At 47.8% G+C, this 20,379-nt stretch overlaps 1 protein-coding gene across 1 annotated transcript; it reads right to left on the bottom strand.

Annotated features, from left to right (window-relative positions):
- Positions 1–331: 331 nt before the first annotated feature.
- Positions 332–18,086, bottom strand: LOC131294372 (uncharacterized). Its single transcript, XM_058322420.1, has 6 exons — positions 18,069–18,086; positions 9,251–9,306; positions 2,541–3,362; positions 1,558–2,000; positions 1,218–1,466; positions 332–1,137 (listed from the first exon to the last, which is right to left on the bottom strand). Exons 1-6 carry the CDS (start codon positions 18,084–18,086, stop codon positions 332–334), a joined length of 2,394 nt encoding a protein of 797 aa, XP_058178403.1.
- Between the last annotated feature and the right edge of the window lie 2,293 nt (positions 18,087–20,379).

Below are 20,379 nucleotides of genomic sequence, written 5' to 3'. Positions count from 1 at the left end.
TCCACTCCATGCCTACCATTCACTATTGTAGCTAATTTAATTCAACCGATGAGATGAGGCAAATGTTCCCTGCCCACCTCCCTCCAGTCGGGTTCGGTTTTCGTATCCTATCTAGCGTAAGTAATCGATGTGTCAGTCTCGTAAGTCTTAGGATTAACGTGCCGGACGGTCGGACGGCCGGCGACCATGCAACCGAAAGACTTACAAAATGTCATTGGCCATTTAAAACCTACACTAACCACTAGTCATCAACCGTGAGTGAGCCGCACCAGGCCCGTTGGAGACGATGTTCAGAACGAAGCTGTCCCCTGGGCCGCTACCGATGAGCAGGCTAATAGTAGAAAAATCTGTATGGCGACGGGTTGCTGTAGGATGCGTAATTGTTATAGTTCGAGTAGGCAGCGGCCGGTGAGCTGACCACGGGCGATGGGTTGTAGAGGGCAGCCCGCTGGGGATAGTCATACTGCTGAAAGGGATTCTGGGCGAGGGACTGCTGGAGCTGGGGCTGCTGGTAGCCACCGTACAGCGCGTACGGGTTGTACTGAGCGGACTGGAGGGCGGCCAGCTGGTAGGCAGTCAGAGTTCCTAGCGCGCCCGACTGGTACGGGTAGTAGGTCGAGGGCCAGCTGTAGTACGGCGTGATGATCGGCGTATAGACGGGGTACGCGCTCTGACCCAGTCCGTAGTCGGACATGTACGGTACGGCTTGCTGAAGGTACGACTGCGGCTGCGGGTAGGCGGTCAACTGTTGCGGAACATTGGGTGTGACGGTTGGCGCGGCCGTCTTGAGGCGCAGATTGGCCAGGAACTTCTCCGTGTCGAAGTGGGCCATCGCCTGCTGACGGTTGTCTTCGATCTCGGCCTCGATCTCCTTCGGGGCAACGCGTGCCTCATAGTCCGGACCAACTAGCACGCCACCGGCAGCTTCGTCCGAGGCGGCCACCAGTCCGTACTTGCCTTTGGTGAGTACCTTTTTGTTGAGAGAAATCGGTAGACCCAGCGATCCGAGTTCGCTCGGCTTGATTCCAGCAATGGCCGTTGCGACTGGACGTGCGACTGCTAGACCACCGTCTCCAACGACGGCCGTGGCAACAGGTTTCGACGATGCGACACCTCCTTCTCCAGCAATGGCAAGACCTAGCAACAAGCAAAGGATAGAGAAGTGACCGTTAGAATGGCTACCAATCCTCTGCAGAACTCGTTAGCGCCCTACTTACCGACGGGTTTCGCCTCGGCAATGGAAGATTCCTTCTCCTGCGTTTCCACCTGCACGCTATCCCCACCGGATCCTTCTTCCCCGACGTTTTCCTCCTCCTCCTTCTCCTTCTTCTTGTTCTCCTCCTTGCCCTTGAAGCCTGGGAAGGTCAATTTCGTGCTACTGGGCGACTTCTTTTTCTGGACCTCGCCAGCGGACGCCGGATTTGCAGACGACGGCACCGTCTCATAGTTGGCTGTCAAGGCGGACACTTATGGGTCGTTAAAAAAAGAGAGTTCCAAGCGCGAAAACGAAAACAAAAACCAATGCCTCCCCTCGACATTGCCTCACAGAGTACTTACAGTCAAACAGGAACCGAATCGCATCGTGATCATCGTCGGCCTGCTGAATGTGAGCCAACTTCTGCGCGGCCACACCCAACTTTTCGAGGTTTTCCGTGTACACCTTCTTCTGGTCAGGCGACAGCTTGCCCGTCTTCTTCACCGAGTCCTGCAGCGCCACCAGCGAGGCGGCCGCATTCTGGATGTTCACCAGATAGTCACCGAACGATTGCGTCACACCGCCCGCCTCCTCCTCGCTCGCTTCCGGTTCGGGTTCCTTCACGGTGGGCTTTGGTGCTTCATCCGCCACCTGGTGGACCTTCAGCTCCATGTCTTCGTCGTCACCGCGCAGGATCTTGCTCACCACCGTGCCATCGCTGTTTTTGCGGATCTCCAGTATCTGCCCACGAGCTCCACCGTAGAATGGAAGCTTCAGCACATCCGTGGCCGTCCGATGCTCCGGGCTACATACCGAGCAAAACAAGACACACAAAATAGTTAGCATTTGCTTGTAGTCTTTAAAATGACAAAAGATTTTTTATGTCTCAGCTCAATCTTAGTAACCTTGACCGAGTTGACACCACCCGTCGTCAAGGTTACGTGGGGTTTACCTAGGAAGTAGATGGCCATGTTCAGGACGGGCAGGAAGTGGGTTTGGAATAAATGACAGAAGATGGAGCGGTTGTAGACAGCAGTTACTTTGAAATGGTGTCATGCATATTAACTACGGGAGAAATTGTAATACCAGAGTAGGCTAGGAGAACCAAGGTAGGAAAGAAGGAAACTATACACAGTGAAGATGAACTATGTACATTATAAACACAAGTCTTTGCTGACTCGATCCGCTGAGATGATCCTATGGTTGTAGAATGTTGCGTTGGAACTTGGAAGTAATGAAATGATTATTATTAGCTCGATGGTCATATGTACAATTCGGATGATATTCGATGACGTGAGGTGGTTTGGATTTGAATCACTGTTTATTGTTGGGTTACGTTGATTACTTCACATAATCGACTATCAGATCGGCCTGCGCGTGAGCTCGTCCGTTCGCACCGACGATTGCGACCGATTCTGGGCGGAAGAGAATTTTCGTACTGCTGCCTTGCTTCAGGATGGCGTGCGAAACCGGCGTAGAGATCGCCGTGCCACCGTTTCCGGAGATGGCCTTCGACGAGGGTTCCAGAATGAGCGACGCTTCCTCCCGTTGGTCCGTCATCGGTGAGCCATAGAAGGGATAGTACTCGGATACGGTCGGTGCTACCGGAACGCGTCCTACCGGAGCATCGGCCGTGGTGGATCCAATGGAGCTCACTACGACCGGGTTCCCCGATAAGCTGGCGGTATTCGTCCCCGAAGTCTGTGACTTTGGTCGTGATGGTTTGGCCGGTGGAAGTTGCTGCCGTTGAAACTCCTGCTCTTTTTTAAGTGGTCCTTGGGGCTGTGCCTGTTTTTCCGAACCCACCAGTTCGTACGACTGCAGCTTAAACTGACCACTCGGTTGCTGGAGGGCTTGCAGAAACGGTGCATTCATGACCCGTTTCGGTTTCTTCGCGCGCGGTCGCTTCGACCTAGTTGACAACGTTGACTTCGGTTGTTCCAATTTCTCTGGCGACGCGTCTTGTGGTGGCGGTGGTGATGATGATGACGGTAACCTTACCCCATGCTCCGGACCCGTAGTCGGTAGTGCGGGGTAAAATCTCGCCTGGTATGGCACCGGCACCAGCCGGCTGAAACCACGCCCGACACTGCCAACCGCGTACACTGGCGATACGGCGAACGGCGGATATGGCGCCGGCAGCTCGGTCGCATGGTAAGGGAAGAAGCTTTCGAAGGAAGGAAGAAGGAGAAACGGGAGAACGAAGGAGTATAAGTTGAGCGGTTGAGCAGTTGGAGCACCGGGTTATGTCGTCTCACCGTTGGCAAGCACACGCGTGTGCGAGGGGTTATTCTACACGGGATGATGCATTGGTTATAAGCGCAAGCGTCGATCGATCGATCCTCTGACACACACGGTTCCGTTTGTTGTTAGACGTTTTGGCAAGCGATATAACCGTCCCTATCAAGCCTTTTCCCTGGTGAGTAGCAGCTTCCTCGGCGATAGACATTCCTTCGACGCTCTCGGATATAAGAGGCGCCGAATTGAGGTAGGTGTTAAAACCGGACAATTTGGTTAGTAGCACACATTGAAGTCCTCGTTTGGTTAATACCATGACCTCTTGTTTTGGCACAAGTTTCGTTGATCGTCCAGCTACGAGGATCTCCAAACCGTCCGTAGGCAATTATAGGCGACATTCCTCCGCAGCGTCATAAGCTATGGGATTTATACAATGATCATGCATGAAAGTTGACAACATGAGTTCATGAGTAGTTTTCCTCAAAATAAAACGCACACCAAACGGAGGTTCATTTGTTAACCTTTTTTCGTTGTTGTTTTGTTCTTTATTTATCTGAAAAGTCCGTTAAAATTCCTTACGTCTACAGTATACGCATTATTAGTAGTTAGTTGATGGAAGATGTCAGTCCTTTCTAGGCAGTCGTCATTCTGATGAAATTCGTCAGTTCGAGCTCGCTGGCTTCCCGTCTGCATGGCAAGTGCGCTCTCCCGGCGCAGGAGTTTTGTACAATCTTATTTACAGCCGTCTGTGTTAAAGGGAGTGCATTCCTAGTGGTGGAGTCGACTACGTCCGATAGTACACAACCGGTCCACTGGCAACCAGTACCGCATCGAGCGGCAGACTACGTTTAGTCGCGTTGATCGTATTCGCCAGATCCACTGTCTCCGGTACGGCGTAGATCTTCGCACCTGGGCCGGCAATCGTGAGGCTGCGCGGATGCGTTATGGCCGTCCCATTCGGACCGACGATTGCCGTTCCTCCGCTACCCGCCGTTGCCACTCCCCCGGGCCCTGCGATGGCAATACCTCCGTGGCGGACTCGCAGTCTCTGAATCACTAGGCCGCTGCCAGCGTCTGCCTGTTTCGTCCCGAAGATCCCGAACGGGCCCTTGTTCTCCGCCGGCGGATCTTCCTCCCCGGTGAGTGGCTTCTCCTTTAGGTCCTTCAAATCCTGGGCCGTCTCACTGGCCTCCGTCGAAAGCTCCGTTGCTGGTGTGGTCGAGTGTATACTGAAGCGCTGCGTGAAGTTGTTGAACACGTTCGAAATGTTGAAGCTCTTTCCCGCGACCTTCTGCAGCATAACCATCTCAACGTCCGGCTCTCCATCATCGTCCTCCTCCTCCTCCGTTTCCGCGGAGGCTTTCGGAGGGCCACCCATAAACTTATCATTTGCCAGCGCTGGTTCGGCATTGTCGGAAGTTCCCGCGCCCTTACGCTCGTCATCTTCCTCGTCGTAATCGACGGCTTCAGCGATCTCCTCGAGCAGTTCCTCCTCTAGCTTGGTACTCTGGACAGCATCGGCCACCTCCACCACCTCGTCCATCACGCCCTTCGGTTTCTTTCCCCCCCGCCTGCCCTCCAAATCGAGTGACTTTCCTCGCAGTTGCACTCCCCCGAACGAGGCGAAGTTGATCGTGCTGGGAATGTAGCGAATTTCACTCGACTTCCCGTCGGCTGCCGGCACACTGATCGGCAGTATGTAGATCGGGTTGGACTGGCGCAGTTCCTTGCCGGTGCGCACGATCTCCGGCATGACCGGGGCCGAGAAGGTGGCCACCGGAACGAACTGGAACGCCCGCGGGCTTGCCAGCGTCGGAAGCTGGAGATACGGTGCGGGATAGAAGAAAGATTGCGCCCGGAACGGGTGTGGCACGATGCCTTTGGACGCTTTCTGCGGCTGCGGGGCCACCTTCAGCTGCACCAAGCTCGGCGGGAAGTAGGCCGGCCGCGGATAGAAGTAGCCCGCACCGTCGAAACCCTGATCGCTCCGCGGGAACGCCACGTCCGGCTTCTTCTTGTAGCCCATCGCAATGTTGATGCGCTCAATTTCGCGCAGAATGCGGTCCGTCTCCTCGACCGAGCCACGCTGGTTGGTGAGCAGCGGCTCCAGCGACCGACCATCCGGCAGCAAGCGTATCACCTGTTTTTCGATCCTGCAAAAGTCGAACAAAACGAGACCGATTAATGGCGTTGGAACGGCTTCATCTCCGGTTTGGGGTGGAATGGTGAAAAGAAATGGAAAAGGGACGGCTGAGGTGCGGTGGAAAAGGGACGGCTGAGGTGATGCGAGGAAAATGTGACGGAAAGCTGGGTGCGACAGATTGCGAGTCCAAGAATACGATTTTTGCCAGCTTTTGTCTTCCCAGAGCAGTAAAAATGGGTTAATCAATTCATCGCGACCAATTATGGTAATCAACCTCGATAAGTTTTTTTTTTTTCATCCGCCCAACGCTTGACGCTAGTGCTAGTTCACATCATGCATATTAATTTCGAGGCTTAATATTCTGAGACCTAGAAATAGTCTAAAATTAAGTCAGCATTCGCTTCGCTACTTTCCCCAGGCTGCCAACAAACAACTCTAAGAGAAGGGAAATTTATGCAACGTTTGTTACAGGAAATCCAATAAAATCTAGATCAACTGGAATAATCACGATCGCAGATAGGATTACTTTTAGTTCAATATTTTATTTAAAATGTTTTTAAGCACCTCGCCAAACGTGGATCGTTTGTTAAATGGATTAATTTTGGTTCTTCATTTAATGTTTGTTCAGTAACAAAGTGAAGGAAACAAAGGATGAGTAAGAAAAGAGAACACACAGATGAAAGAAAGATGAAGGTAACAAGAGTAATATTAATTTCAGTTAACATACCTGTACATTTGGTTACTAGAAGCTACGCTGTTATTTCTGAGCTTTATTGGTTTGTATTATGGCCATAGTATGGTAGTACTGTGTTTATTAAGTGTCGCACTTTTCGCCTACCACCGCCATCTGCACACAGTCACACCGAGCCGCACAGTTCCGCCAGCCGATATATCACACCCGAGTACGAGGAAGGGCCGAGCCCCGGAACGCGAATAAGGGAGGGCACTTGAGTTGGGCATGTTGGAAGTGGCAACAACCGACCAGGAAAACACACATCACATAGAGGACTAAGACTTAACTAAGCTGATTTGTTTGCTATGCAACTCGAATGAAGCTGTAAAAGAAATATCGAATGATATATTTTCCCCTCGTTCTGAACTAGATGTATTTTATCTTGTTGCAGATAAATCAGCTTATCTGAATACCATTTGTTATCGGTAACTATAACTTCTTTTATTGATCACACCTTTGCAGCTCTTTGAACTGATACATTTGTAAAGAAACAATAATAAATAACTAATCATTAAAAGACTGAACTTGACAAATGACAGACCGCCAGATAACATCCAATGATGATGATCTTGCCTAGGTCGCTGGAATTACCTTATACTAAGATTTTTTTCTTCTCTTCGTTTGAAACGGTACACTGGCCATTCGGTAAGCATTCTATTTGCTTCGCCTATTTGTAGCGTGACCGTGACTGCTAACTGCATCCATTCAGCCATTGTACGGAAAGGGCCTCCCTGAATAACTTGTTTTCTTTTCCTCATTTCATCTTCCTACAATTAACAAAGTACCGAGAACACTTGTAACTGGTTTCGAACGGGGCGCTTTTTAACGCAAGCATAACCATGTTAGAGCATTAGCAACAGTTAAAGCATGCCATGGTTAGAGAAAATGGTGGTGTACCAAAGGGTGTAACGTTAGTTCAGGTGGAAACGCGGGGCCCCGGCTTGCTGCGACGAAAGGGATGAAATAAGGAACTCGATCCATCAGCTAACTCGGCCACTGCGCCCGAAACTTGCCCAGAAGTGCTGGCCAAATGCAGGTACAGTTAACAAGCTGACGAGTTTGCTGCCACTTTAATGTAATTCGTGCCGGGGGTGAAACACGCACGAGCTGAAGACCAGTTCTTGGTCGAACGGTTGCTAGTTTGTAATCCAATCAAAATTAAAAACTTTTACAATCTTAAAGACTTCAACTTATTTTAGTGTTGAACGATCACAACTATTATTACTTTGTATGTAATGTTTCGAAGCTGTGAGTTTTATTCATAATATTGTTAATTGAAGTGTATCTGACACTTACTCTGATGCGTTTCAAAACCCAAAATTCTAATACAAAAAAAACATATTATACCAATGTTTTTTTCGAATTTGGGCTGAACGAATTGATTTAACCAGAATGATTAAATCAGCAGAAAAAGTAAAGAACCACTATACTTAATTACACAATCTACATGTTCCTCTGACCATGACCATGACACAAGAAGAAAGAACTCATGAAACAACCCATTCCTGAAGGTTATCGATCGTTATCGCCTCTTGACAACTCGTTTCGTGAATGATTCAATTCATCCTCCTCGGGTTTTCAGCACCGAAAGCAAAAGGTAAAAACGGTTCTGCTAGCCCGAAGATGGTCTAACGCCACCACAGCGGATGGCGCGGTCCCGATAAACTGTTCTTCGCCCATTCATCAAACTCTATAATCAGGCGCGCTCCTGCGCCTCGACCCCACAGCACCCGACTCCTCCCCCAAACGGTATTGGATTAATGAAACCGATCAAAAACACGATTCCGAACATGATGATTGAAGGTCCCACCGGCCCCACCGAAAGGGGTTGGATCCCTCGTTGCGGAGGGAGTCATTTTCGCAGGGGGCACGAATTGGCGATCGTTGGCACACGGGCAAATCCACATCCCTCCCCTTCGCGAAACGCGGCCCAGCAGCTTGTTGTCGATTAACGGTTATTAAAGCAGGCAGCAACATGGCGCGGACGGAACGCGAGCACGATCGCAGGACGCGGCCGAGTATTTGCAGAGTCACGAAGAACATCCGCCCCGTTTGGCATAGAATGCCCACTTTTTTTACTAGAGACTATGGGAAGATCGATAGACACGCGAGAAGGAAGCCGATAGACGTGTTATTACGCACGATCAGGGAACCGCTTCATTCCGGCCGGAACAAAAAGAAAACAACAAATAAAATGACCGCAAAAACAATAAAGGGGAAAAAAAACAACACACACACCATTCAAAAATTCATCCCATTACCACACAGCCAACAGCGTATTAGCGGGACAAAAGGTATTAAACTCTAGGAAAAAGGGCGCACTAGAAAGAATGGAGGTATTATTTTTAGTACAGAAGCTTACAGCTAAACACATTCAATTACTGACACGACACGCTCAGGAAGAAAGAACGCCCCGCGATCGTGAGGATCGTTGCTCCATTATGGAAAAGCCTCAATAAGGAAAAATGCCCGAAAGAGGGCTGATTATAAGTGAAAATTAAGAGAACCCATCAAGAACATGAGCACGCACGCTGCTTGAAAGAAAAGAGAGGGGAAAAGAGATACATTGAAAATCTGAGAAGCAAGTCTACGCGTTTGAAGCCTGCAAGGAAGCAAGATTAATTTTAGAGATTGTCTTCTTCATCGCACTACGATGATGGGAGGAGGAACATGGGAAATGGGAAATGGGAACCGCGCACATAACCACGCAACAGACAGCAGGTCGCGTTGTAATGAGTTTTAATGTAAATTTTCGGCAGCACATTCTCATGTTCCGTTCGTTTGTAATTCTATCTTGATCTCATTTTATCTTCCTTTTTTTAAACCAAGTTCAGCTCATGCTTCTTTTGATGTTCATGAGTAATTTTTATAAGGCTGCAATTAATCTCCTTTTTTTAATTTAACTTCACTAAAACAGAATCCATTGCACATCAACACTTACTGTACGGCCTGTGGACGGCATTGTATGCTAAGCAGGGACGTCGCGAATGTTAACACCTGGAACGAGAATGAAGCAAACAAAGAAGAGATGAATATCGGTGTTGAAATAAAATTGGAACAACGCTGGTTTTAAATAACTAGCGTAAGTAACCTTCCTAGCGCGATGAAACTTCTCCAAAATGTTCAATAAATATTCCAACATAAGGCAAGGACCGTAAAGGAATGTTCAATTCTTTCGCTTCTAACGCTGGTCGCAAACAAGTGTAAAGTCTTGCGAAAGTACAATCACCATTGCAAGACGTGTCGGAGATGAATTATTCATCGTCGCAAAGTCTGTACGATTGTCATAAAATTTGGTTGAAACGCGCAATGACAAGAAATAAAGCGAACAGCAACCTTACTTAGAAAGACTTTAATGCTCGGAGCAAGCGACGAACACACAAAATATACAAATACGTATCATTTCTAACGAAACCACGTAGATAGCGAGGTACCGTCGATCATACTGATAGTATTGAAGGATCTTTTTTTAAATTACGAGGTGAATTGAACAATGATTTCATCGTTGTTTCCTACCTCTGATATAAACTTACTCAATGTCAACTAATTAAATTGTTACACACACCTTGACTTCTATTTTGACCAAACAGATGTCCAAACCAGCGAATCTACTACTATAAATACTTGATTTAGAGGTCAAGTTGGTCCGGAAAGCTGATTCAACTTTTTTCGTGCCATTTTAAGCCATCCAACAGCTCGCCAAACGTGCTGAGCTGGTGGAACCATCTTGGATTCCCGGTTAGATAGCTCATTAGGGGGCATTAACGGTACGCACGTGGTGGTGAAATTCTATTCTCTTCAGAGAAGTTCTCTTCCAGCAGTTTGCAAACCCAAACTCGTTGACCCCCCATGAAGAGGCCCCATTCTGCGGACCGGAGCCGGGGCATGAGAAGTTTTGCTACCGTCAGCTGAAGAACGTGGAACAAAACCATAACGAAAGGGGAAAAATGAAGTCAGACAAACTAGCTGTTGGACACCTCGTCTGGTGTGTCTTCAGCTGACACAATCGACACAAAACGGGTTCTTGTGAGGAACAGCAGGAATCTTTATTCTCTCTGGTTGAGATGAGTCGAAAGCATTCCGCAAAAAAAGGAAACGCTGACAAGAATGGAAATTACATGGATGAAAATTCGTTTGTTACCATTTGTATGCGAGTGCGACATGCCTCAGAATAATACACACTCCCAAATTTTGTGGAATGCATGGTTGAATAAAAATGAAATAAATGATTCATTCTTAAAGCAAAACACATTTAAGTGCGATGCAATCAAATTTAATCAAGTCGTTCCCCTAAAATTAATCAGTATTTTGTGTGCCAGATGAATGCCGACGAGAGACGATATCCCAAATACACAAGTCACACAAAAATGTGTGAAAGAAGAAAAACAACCTTATCCTTCGAGAATCATCCCCGCAAAGCGATTTGGGTCATAAAAGCCTATCTTTAACGATGCTATAAATTTGCCTAACAAATTTATTACCATCGATCCGTCGACCGAAATGTGAATTTGGCAAGCAGAAGAACCGCGAAACGAAGAGTGTGAGTGACAACACTTTAAAGCCGGACCCGAAAGGGTTAACTTTTTCTCGCATGATGGCACCATCTACATTTTTCAAAACTTGACGAAATAGACATTTGCGTACCTTCGTCAACAGTTATGATAGCTACGAGAACGAAACAATACGATACGCAACTCAGAGCAAAGAAGGAACTGAACGAGTGTAATATGATCCGTACGGTAGTGGAAACTCGCGACTCGTCAAGCGCCAGCTCGAGAAAGGAAGTACACGAATGAAAACATAACTCTTCGCACCGTAATTAGCCACAAATTGCCGTCTCACTTATCGATCCATTAGGACCACTAATGCCCATTAAAAACCTGCCAGCAGGCGAACGTCCTTTAGGGATGGTAAGGTAGGATATCCAGCTCCTACAACAACCTGCAACCGCGATCCGATTACAATCACCAGTGGCGCAATGAAAGACAAATATCACCGTACGAGAAACTCCACCTTTCGGGCACCAAGATCAAGATGTGTTCTTCACAGTACGTCGCGTGGAGCTTGTGAAAGGAATGTTCACTGCATTCACTCCACTCTGTGTTGTGTTGTTGACGCCCTCCAAGACGAGGATCTCGGCAAGTGTTCTGCTACGCTTAAACAATCTCCGACGATGCGGAAGGCCAACCTTGCACCGACTCTGGCTTTGCAGTTCTTCGTTCTACGTTCTCCCTCCGAAAGCCGTAACGCCGTCCGGTGAATTTATCGCACGCATCAAAAGGTCGAAGAACCTCTTCGGAGTGTAATTAAAGAGACTTTCCTGCTGAGTGCTTCTCCGGCCTGGTGTATCATTTTCAGCACGACGGAATGCAGGCTTGGTCTTCAAAGAATGAGCAGCGTGGTAGCTCTTTCATTTGGATTTAGCTCTCACGGAAACATTACTACCATTACTACTACCAACTGTGCCTTCTTTCTATAACCTTGCACTGTAAACTATATTTAAATCCCTTACTGAAGTGTCAACCTCAACTTTATTAAGTATAGGTTTAACTCTAAGCCATCTCTGATTAACACATTTCGCCGTCAACGCTGAACGAAAACCCCGTCGAACCTGTCATCGTCTACACGAAAGATCATCATCATCCTAATGGTCATTTTTAAGATGTCAGCATTGATTAGGCTACAGGCGAATAGCCTGATGTCGAAGAAGTCATTTGACCATAGGAAAAACATAGAATAAGGCATAAAAGGCTACAGACGAAGTAGAACTCTGCGGGACGACCCGTTTTGTGCGATGGTCGGTGAAGATGTTCCATCCGTTTCTTGCCTCACGTTGTCAGCGAAGTGACAGCTTAGCTTGGCCGAGATTGAGAGATTCTAGCCTCCTAGGGGCAACGCCGCAATCATGGCCAACTTAATCGCTGCTATAGAGCGCAAACTGTAATACTTCACTCCGCGTCCTGTCTCGCGAGCTGCTGTGATCCGTGCAATCAGTGCGTGTGTGAGCCTCGGCGAAATGTCTTCATTCGTTTTCTGGACAGCTTGGAGTGAACTCTCGCCGGAGTCGCGGGGATGCGGTCTTAGGGCAGCCACTAATCATCGTCAAGCGCTGATTTGTGTATTTACGTCGTGTGGGCTTTTACCATCCATCTTCATCTCTTTTTTTTTGTGAGTATGTTCTACAAGCTGAACCATCTTGTTTCCACAAACTTGCATGATGAAAAGGGGCAATCCGGGGTGAGTAGCTATGATTTTATTAAATGACCATAAATTTCCACACTACAAAACTGGCTCAGAATGCAACATTTATAAATAGCCTTTAACCGGCTGTGGGCTAAGTGATATATTTTCCTCTCATTACAACTTGTAATCGACCACGACATCGAATAAATTTCCATCCGCCCAAGACCTTCAACGCCTCCCCGTGGTGCTCATTAACGATGTAATTATTCTTTGGCAAAATATTTCCCTTAAGGGAGTGTCGTAAACACCGGCGATCCTTGCAACAAACCCACCTTGGGCCTACGATAAAAGAATCCTGCGTCCATCGTTCGGGATAAAGGGAGCAACGAAGTCGTCACTCGTGCCCTTGATACCGAATGCCAATTATGGCCAATGGTGCAAAGTGTGGTTTTCTCCCTTGAAACTTGGTGCGCTCCTAGGCGATTCGAAAGGAGGAAGTGATTTTCAGCATCCTTTAGTCGGAATGAGACAAAGCAAAAGATCGATATCGAGTTCAGTCCCTACAGAACCCGGCGAGATTTGCTGATTCACAAACAGGTTTTTTGGACATAAGACGTCGGCACCGAATCGGTGCCATGATTGGACGAACCGGTAGCCAAGCGTGATGAAAGCTGCTAATGATAATCGAAATCAATTACTTTAATCACCAATAGTTGAAAGCAGGCAAGCATGATTGATGGTCCGAAGTAGAGCTTCTGTGATCTTTCATTCTGTTCCAAACAATAGGAAGATAAGGTACGTGGTTCCTATTGATTCGTCTTCAACATGCGAAAACTTTACAGCCACAGCTATTCTGTAAGAAATACAATTTATTACCGCAATAAAACACCGTTTGCCACTGATTAGCAAACATCGTTCATGCACGCTCCTTTTTTTTGCATCATTTTTGCGCTCGCCTGGAATGCGGTTCTCCGAGCGACATAATGTTGGTCAAGCCGGGCGATGCAACCGAACGGGACATCGGACCCGGTGGCCAATTGTTTCGGGCCGGCGAAACCAGTTTTACGGTCTCCCGTCGAAGTGTCCCGTTTTTATTGCCCTCCAACCACCATAAGTCATCCGCCATCTTGAGGGCGAACCCCCGTCAGGGTGTTTCCCTCCCCGGGTCACATGAAATCAATTATTTTAAGCCAACCTTTTCGGTGTTTTGTTGCCGTGCGAACGAGGGCTGTGTTTTTTTTTTTTTTCATTTAAACAAGCTCATTCGGGGGTGGAGTTGGTCGTGAAGCGGTTAACATTCCTCGGAACCATCGTTTTTCGCATTCACAGTTGAGCACACAAAACAACGAAAAATAGCCAAATGTTTCACGCGTCAATCGCGTTTTCGGCTAAAACTGGGCTGGAGAGAGCGACCGGTGCACGTCAATTAACGTTTCGTCCGACAAAGGCGTAAAACGAACTCACTGGAAGGATTTTCTTCTTGATTTCCACCCTCCCTCCTGGTGCTGGGGCGGTGGGATGGGCCTGCCAGCCTAATGATCGGTCTAATCAATCTCATCCGCTTACGGCCGCCGGCTGGGATAACGATCGTTTAATTAATCGTTTTTGGATCAGCATCACCTCCACCACGATTGCGCCCGGTTCGAGTTAAGGCCAAGTTAAATTAAACAAGGAAAAAATAGCGAGAGTATCGTAAAAAAAGCGGAACAAACTGCAACGCGAAGACTGAAGACGCTCCCGGCACGCACGATCACGAAAATGTACCGTTGGCAGCACGGTTTCGCCCAGCCAATCGGGGTGCAAAAGCTCTCCTTTCCCGCCCGGCAGCTGGAGGACCGGTTTTTCCTTCCCTCCCCCCTCCCCCTCCTACCAACAATGTAGGTGCCGTACGTGCCCTGGAGCCCTCCGGACGGGGGAACCCACCGGTTTGCAGAACCTCCGACTGATCGGATTATTATAATAAAGAAGAAACGGAGGCAGACGGCAAAAAAAAGTGTATCGCTTCGGGTTCTTCGCACCTCCGCCCCGGTGTTCGTGGGACCTCCCGGTGAGGGAGGGGAGGAAATATTCCGCCAGTCCGTTGACCCGGGCTCGAAATTGGTCCCAAAAAGCAGAACGGCCCAAATGCAGACGGCGAACGCACAAGATCGAAGTCGAAGTTTGTGGAGTGGAAAATGGTGCATAAAAATGTTAGAACCAATGGCTTCATCCTGATTGAGGGCGAGGCAACAAAAAATCTAAATCCCCGATCGCACGGGGGGTTGGGATTATCCGGTTCTATTTATATTCTTCCTCGCCCAACTGCGGAACTCGATCAAACGATCTTTCTCCGGTCGATCGATAGAATCGCTTCGCCAAACGATGGTGTGTATCATGTGGAGCAAAGTAAGCGTCGGTTCGTTTCCTTCATTCGCCCAAGAATGAAGCTCCCGAGCAAACTTTCCGCTTCGTTCATCCACCGAGGCAACAAAGTCAGCAAACGCTCGGCCACAGGAAATCCACCACGGCGAAGGGCGGGAATCGCAAATAGCAGCGAAAGCGAACGAAATGCGCTTCCCATAATTCCCATAATTGGGTCGGGCGCGCTAGGGATGGTCGGAAATTTATGATTTGCGTACCCCACCGTAACTGGCCAGCAACTAGCCAACGCGGCTGGGATGGACAGTGAACACAAGGATAATTGTCCACAGCCACCCGCCTCAGCGGGGTATTTGCGTTGAAGAACCTTGCGGTCGTCGCCCTCCTGTACGATTTCCGTGCCGCCCGGTTTTCCTTCCCCCCGACGAGGCGCTGGGAGGGAAGCTAAACAAAGATATATTTTCAAACCGAGCCCCACCGCACATTATCGTCATCATTCACCTTCGTCATTATGCCACGGCGGGGCCAGCGTCTCGGTTGCACCGAACAACTGATTGCAAATCACTGCAATCACAATCGCGGTCCCCTTTTGGGCCACCGTTTCGGGGTGGAATTTTTCCGGAAACAATTCGCGCGAATCGGGAGCTGCTAATGATGGGCCGGTTGCTGATAGTTGCCCGCATTTGGTCCTATTTGTTTACACCTATTACACATCAGAGCTCCTGCAGCTTTCGATAACAAATCGAAACCGATCGAAGGCGGTAGGTTAGGAGATCAACGTTATGTTCGTCCATCGTTACCACACGCTGTTCTATTTTCCTTCCGCCAGCGTTCATTCCCGTTCCAGAAATGAGAGTTGTGGTATGACACAATTGTGGTCTAAAGGCGAGATATTTTAACCACCTCTGGTTTGCAGCTTAATTGAAATACCAAGTGCATTCAAATGAGTAGTCAATTTCAACTGTCTGAAGATGAAATTCTTTTGAAGGATTTAAATTTACATCTTGATTTATTTGTTTACAATGTTAAATCATTTTAGGATCCTTTTAAATAGAATTATAAAACTATAAATTAATGTTTAGAACCTGTTCTCATTTTTATTTTTGCACACTCCAATCACCTTCATCCGTAAAAGTCAATGTGACTGACCTCACACACTCCAAAAAGGGGTCGTTATAATGTATCTTAATGACTCGGGTGCAAGTCGTCCGGCGGCTCTCTTGGAAATCCCCACCCAAAACCACCCAACGAGAGGCAACGTTCTTGCGTCGAATGGTAAAAAGCAAGCAAGGCGTGCAGAACCAGATCACCATCTTCGGGTGGTGGACGACCGACGAACGAATGCAAAGCCGTTTATTGTGCATCGTATTGTGTTGTGTTGGTAGCCATAAAAACGACAAAACCACAGCCCCACGAACGGTGGGCGTGCAGCCAACGCTAATGACCAAAGCACACGGCCAAGGACATTCAAGGGCGAGGATTCTTTATCCGGCTGTGATTTGTTTTCTTTCCCGTGATCTCATTTAACACCGATTTTATGTGCCTTTAACGAGGGCTTCTTCTAGTGAGATTTTTTTTTTAATATAACGAGGTGCACTCATGCGAAGGGAAATGGGCAAGGGAAAACAATTATCCCGAAAAGCTGCATGTTAAAGGAACTCCTTTGCATACTCGCCCGGGCAGCCCGTTTATCGCTCCCGCGAACCAATTTAATGTCATCAACGCCACCGGCTAGACGATAATAACAGGCTGTCGCCAACCGGGGGCACCTTTTGGTTCTTTTCCCACCCCGCCAACAACCCGCGCGCAAGTAATTGGTCGCCCGTACGAACTCTGATTAACGATCAGATCTGTGACGATCCTCGGTGACGATCCTTTCGTGCATCCTTCCCGATGCACATTCATCAGCATCGTCCGGGTTGACTGATTGCAAATTGTGTGGCAAATGATGATGCAATTAATGCTGCATCATGTGCTTCATCTGCTGAACTTGGGTGAATCAAGGGAATTAAGAACTTCTCCAAAGAAAGCAAATCGATCATTCACTATTGAAAATTCTCCCCACCGGATCACGCGATGAAATAGGACCTGACATTTATGTATGCCCGTAAATCAGTAGCCTTTTTTTTCCTGCAAAGCACATGGGAAACAGCAACAATTGCATTTTAATGAGGGTTTCCTAGCATCTCCTACCATGCGCCGCCTCAGGTGGTCGCTTCATTAGCCCCAAGGGTACGCGCAACACTTTCCTCGCATAAATCACTTTCCCAGCGTTTCTTCGAGCACCATCTTCGGACCCATCGGGGCGCTACCCCGGTTGGAAGTTCTTATCGCTTCCTTTTGGGGTGAGTGAACAGTTGATTAATTCGATTAACACCCCACCGGAGGCACCTATACCCAACCCTTATTTCAGTTTCCCATGTTTACAAATTAGTCAACTATTTTCTAAAATTGGTAACATCCTCAGCACACTTAGAACCATCGTCGTTTGATTTATGAGGACGGAAATAAGCCGAAAAGTCTTCTAGCACAAGAATGGAGAAATATTAGGCCCTTTTCTACCGAACTCGGAAACTTTGCTCGAGTACATTCCGTTTCGACGAAAAATGGGTGATAATTATGCACGGCGCAGAAATATGGTCAAGGGTGGCCCTTTCTACACCGGGCAAGCAACACCCATAATTAGCATTAATGTAATTACGTTTTCCTCTGCTTCACACTTGAACTTCGTCGTCTTCAGACCTCCGCCAGAGCTGACAAGCGAACAGGGGAACATAATTGACAAAAGATGAAAAATAAAAAATGGAAACCCATGTCTGCTCGGAGAAGTGGCTTCATGCAGGAAATGAACCAACGGAGCTCATGATGTTGTATGCTAAAACATCTCTCGGTTTTCTTCTGCTGAAGACGAATGCTGAACCGAGTGAACAAAACAAGCATTAAGACTGGCAAAGAATGCACGGATCGTTCGGATTGTTTGGCAACAAATTATAAGACACACACACGTACACCACAGGTACCATGAACCAACAAACTTGACGACAAACTTTTCCAGTTCCGATGCAAAGCACCCCTTAGCAGAACAGGAATTCGCGGTCGGGGTTTTTGTATGCAAATTGATTCTAATTTGGTTACCCTCAATCGTTGCACTGACTGAGGGAGGCTGGCGGAAAGATATCCGCGGGAGGGGTATCGAAATTCATACCGGCATGACATACCTTTCGCTTGATGGCCATTCCTCTTCTAGACAAACACCACTTAAACTACTTCGCCTGGCAAGAAAGTACACCACTCGTGAGAGTGTTGAGGAGAAAATATTTGTTCAATGTTTCGCGGTTAACGCCACAGCAATACGAGTAGCTTTCAGTTGTGAGTTGCTTGCCAGACCATTTAGCACCTTTCGTTTCCTAATGTGAGATTTGACAAGTGAGGAAGTGTTCAAATCGTTTGTTTTAACACTTATTTGATATAATATATCGATAGTATCCATAAGTATGTGTAAGAACGAATTAATGCATTATAAAATTATTAAAAAACCAAACCAAAATTTCCTATAGATAACGGAACCCAAGTTACCCATCTTCCATGCTTTTCCATCTCGTCAGTACTGATTGCAGCAAATCATCCCAAAGCCTTTCAAATTGGACTAATTTTATTATCTCGTTCGATTCACAAGTATAACACCAATTCTTTCTTCGGTTTTCTCGTGAATCGTATTATCTAGCATTCTCAATTAAAAATGCATTCATAAGAGGCAGAGGCTGCGCGTTGGGAATGATTTTGATTAGATTTTATAAAATTAAAAACGGCGTAAATGACCAGATGGTTAAAAAGGGTGAATACAAACATTTTCAAAGCTCAAACTTCCTTGGTGTGCTTTCCTCCGTTACGTTACGTGCTTAACTAACGAAGGCTGATTGAATTAATTTACCAATTCCTAAGCCACCACTAACTTCTGCAAGACTGCCAACAAGAAAGCTCCTCAGAAAGGCGAAATCATACAGTGCACTCTACGAAGGCATCTTCGAACCGGTTGGATGGAGTTCGCAGAACCGTTCCTCATCGTGATTGATGACGGTTACGGCTTTCGTGCCGGTCCAGAGATCATGAACTTGAACTTGAAACCGTCCGGCGGTCGTATTTAATCCCAACGCTACGGCTCGCTCGCAGCAGATTACAACATCGGACGCGTGTCGCTCGGCTGTCGGTTGCCTGTATCTTTAACGCTCCACTGACTCTTTTGCCTGTCGACGCCGGATTACGCAGGGAAAGGGCTACAATTATGCCACCCATCGATCGTACGATAACTGTAAACAGCATGGACGGTTTTTTGTTTTCTTCTTTTCTGTCACGCCATGTTAAGTGATGAACGAATGGCAGAAGACGCCGATCGAGTGAGCGATCGAAGGAGGGTTATTGTGCAAAACCGCTCGATCGATCACCGCACGAAAACGGGGACATCGAACGGCTTCTCCAACACGGACGCGTCGATCATCGCATCGTTTCACTTTGCGTACGCGGAATATCAAATAGCATCGAGACGAAAACCCCCCGTTCCCGATCATCGCGACGATCAGCAAAACCCTTGGTCAGAAAAAGAAAAGGTTTCACGAGTTGCCGATTGAAAACCAAAAAAAAAACAAAGGTAAAGTAGCGATGGTTCTAAACGCACTCCAAATCAAATACACTCCCGCCCGGAAATAGGAACATCAGCAAAGTAAATGGGAAACTTTTGCTTACCGCTAACAGGAGCTTCATTTTGATGCTGACCGGTTCCTGGTGGTGGTTCACCCTGGGTGCTGCTGGGAGTGGGTTTTACTTTTTATTTTCCTTTATCTCAAACCCGTCGTTGATCGCGCGCCGGGCACTCTGTTTCCGCTGGTTCTTTGTTTCAAACTTTTCACTCAAACGCTCAAGGTTTGCGCTGCTGTTGCTGAAGAAAATTCCTCACTCACTGTCGGCAGGCGAAGTGCGCAGAAGCAACACAGGAAGTCCGAAACCAAACTAACTGCACGATCACGAGTTCGCGGCTTTACTTTACTGTTTGTTCTGGGTCTGCGGTCTCGTTCGGAGCTAAGATTTTCACCAGCCTTCTTTCTTTCCGCTCGGAAATTGCCGCACACGCACACACGCACACACAGAGAAACCCAAACAACGACCTTCGCGACGAATGAAAGGTGAAACTGGAAGATGCTCCAAAAGGGCTTCAACACAGAAAAAACCCACCGAAACCCACGGAACGTACGCGTACAGAACCACCCGGTCAAGCTTGCCCTGGTGCACGGAAGGGGGATGATTCTCCGGCCACTGCTACAATGGAACTGTGCGCTCGGCCGACCGCGCAAGCTGGTTTTATGAAGCTTTCCTTTGGGAATGCGAGCCGCCCGTGAGCCACATCGGGGCGCATAAGCTAAAACTGTAGCAAAGGAGTCTCTGTAGCGCAGCCGAACCCGATGCGACACGGGAGGTTCGTCGTTCGTCGGGGGAACATGATCCTGATGTTCCTTTTTTTGTGGTGGGGGGGGGGGG

This window comes from Anopheles ziemanni, chromosome 2 (assembly GCF_943734765.1).
Source record: "Anopheles ziemanni chromosome 2, idAnoZiCoDA_A2_x.2, whole genome shotgun sequence".
Lineage (NCBI taxonomy): Eukaryota > Metazoa > Arthropoda > Insecta > Diptera > Culicidae > Anopheles > Anopheles ziemanni.
Note: the sequence above shows the minus strand (reverse complement) of the source record. Positions and strands in the feature narration are given on the sequence as shown.

What these genes read in the sequence shown, in the direction of transcription:
- LOC131294372 (XM_058322420.1), bottom strand. An exon ending in TGCCGTCCACAGGCCGTACA is followed by an intron (nt 3,363 to 9,250) that starts GTAAGTGTTGAT and finishes TTCCTTCGAAAG; the next exon opens with CTTCTTCCCTTACCATGCGA. An exon ending in TGCCGAGGCGAAACCCGTCG is followed by an intron (nt 1,138 to 1,217) that starts GTAAGTAGGGCG and finishes GCTTGTTGCTAG; the next exon opens with GTCTTGCCATTGCTGGAGAA.